This window comes from Penaeus monodon, chromosome 28 (assembly GCF_015228065.2).
Source record: "Penaeus monodon isolate SGIC_2016 chromosome 28, NSTDA_Pmon_1, whole genome shotgun sequence".
NCBI classification, from domain to species: Eukaryota; Metazoa; Arthropoda; class Malacostraca; order Decapoda; family Penaeidae; genus Penaeus; species Penaeus monodon.
The window spans coordinates 34343114-34344228 of NC_051413.1; the positions used below are offsets into that span (position 1 = coordinate 34343114).

General features: G+C 47.4%; 1 protein-coding gene across 1 annotated transcript in view; it reads left to right on the top strand.

The window, feature by feature from the left end:
- The window catches only part of LOC119591187 (cartilage oligomeric matrix protein-like), a 10141-nt gene extending 9601 nt beyond the window's left edge, over positions 1–540 (top strand). Inside the window, exon 4 of the mRNA XM_037939899.1 lies at positions 106–540. Coding sequence (XP_037795827.1) covers positions 106–478 — 373 coding nt within the window. The 3' untranslated portion in view covers positions 479–540. The remainder of the gene's footprint in view (positions 1–105) is intronic.
- The last annotated feature ends 575 nt before the right edge of the window (positions 541–1115 follow it).

The following is a 1115-nucleotide window of genomic DNA, read 5'->3' on the forward strand; positions in this document are numbered from 1 at the left end:
TCGTCAGCATAAACTAGGAGCAGCAAAAGATGAAAGGGGAACAGCGAGAAAGAGCCAGCACAAAGCAGAAGTCTGTCCACTATATCCCTGCGTCTCCTCCCACAGGGACTCCATCCAGGACGACTTCGACAACTGCCCGAACGACGTCAACAGCGACCAGGGCGATGTAAACGCTGACGGCGTGGGCGACGTATGCGATTTAGACGCCGATTCCGACGGTATCCTCAGTGCGTTCGACAACTGCCCGCTCGTACCCAACGTCGACCAGAACGACATGAATGCCGACGGCGTGGGCGACGCATGCGCACTCGACTTCGATGGCGACGGCCACCTCGACGCCAACGACATCTGCCCCAAGAACAGCGTCATTTTCGAGCAGGACCTGGGGTCAGTTCCGCCTCCGGCTCGGCATGCGGTGGTGTCGGGTGAAGTCGAAATACGTACTTATTTCGATTTCGGCAGCGATACCACGAAATAAGCAGAGGCTAGCTTTACTTGTTGCTTACACATGCATCCACAGTGTATGTGCATATCAAAGATCCTTCAATACAGAAAGGCACAACATGAACTTTTAACCTTAAAGAATGCTGTACCACTTTTAAGCCATCTGGCGCTTGGCATTTCGTTACGTCATCGTTGTCCTCACAGTCATAATATATATGTATCTAGGCCTTCTTTCTGTTGTGATTTGTTATTCCATTTTCATTCCCTTCGTTAATTTGATGGTTCGGCGAATACTAATTGAAGTAGAAGGGATGGATGACAAACCAAGGGCATTTTGAACATCCTGCCAAGGTTCAGGAAGACGAGCCACTCTATACATTTCCATTTAGAGCAATTCGACGGGGACTGCAGAGTGCCACATTAATCATAATATCACGTCCTTCAGTTTCTATCCTATAATTCACTAGAATATCTAACTGCTTTAAAACTGAGAATGGAACAAAAAAAATTGAATAGGCGTATCAGACTTCTGTGATTGGTAAAGGGTAAATTAAACTCTGCCATGACTGGTTGATGTTCGTGGACAAGTGCAAATTTCAACCCTAAGAATGCTCTCGTGGCCAGGTACGACGAACTCTGTGGAAGTGTGTGTTTTTGGCAGAGGATCTTTG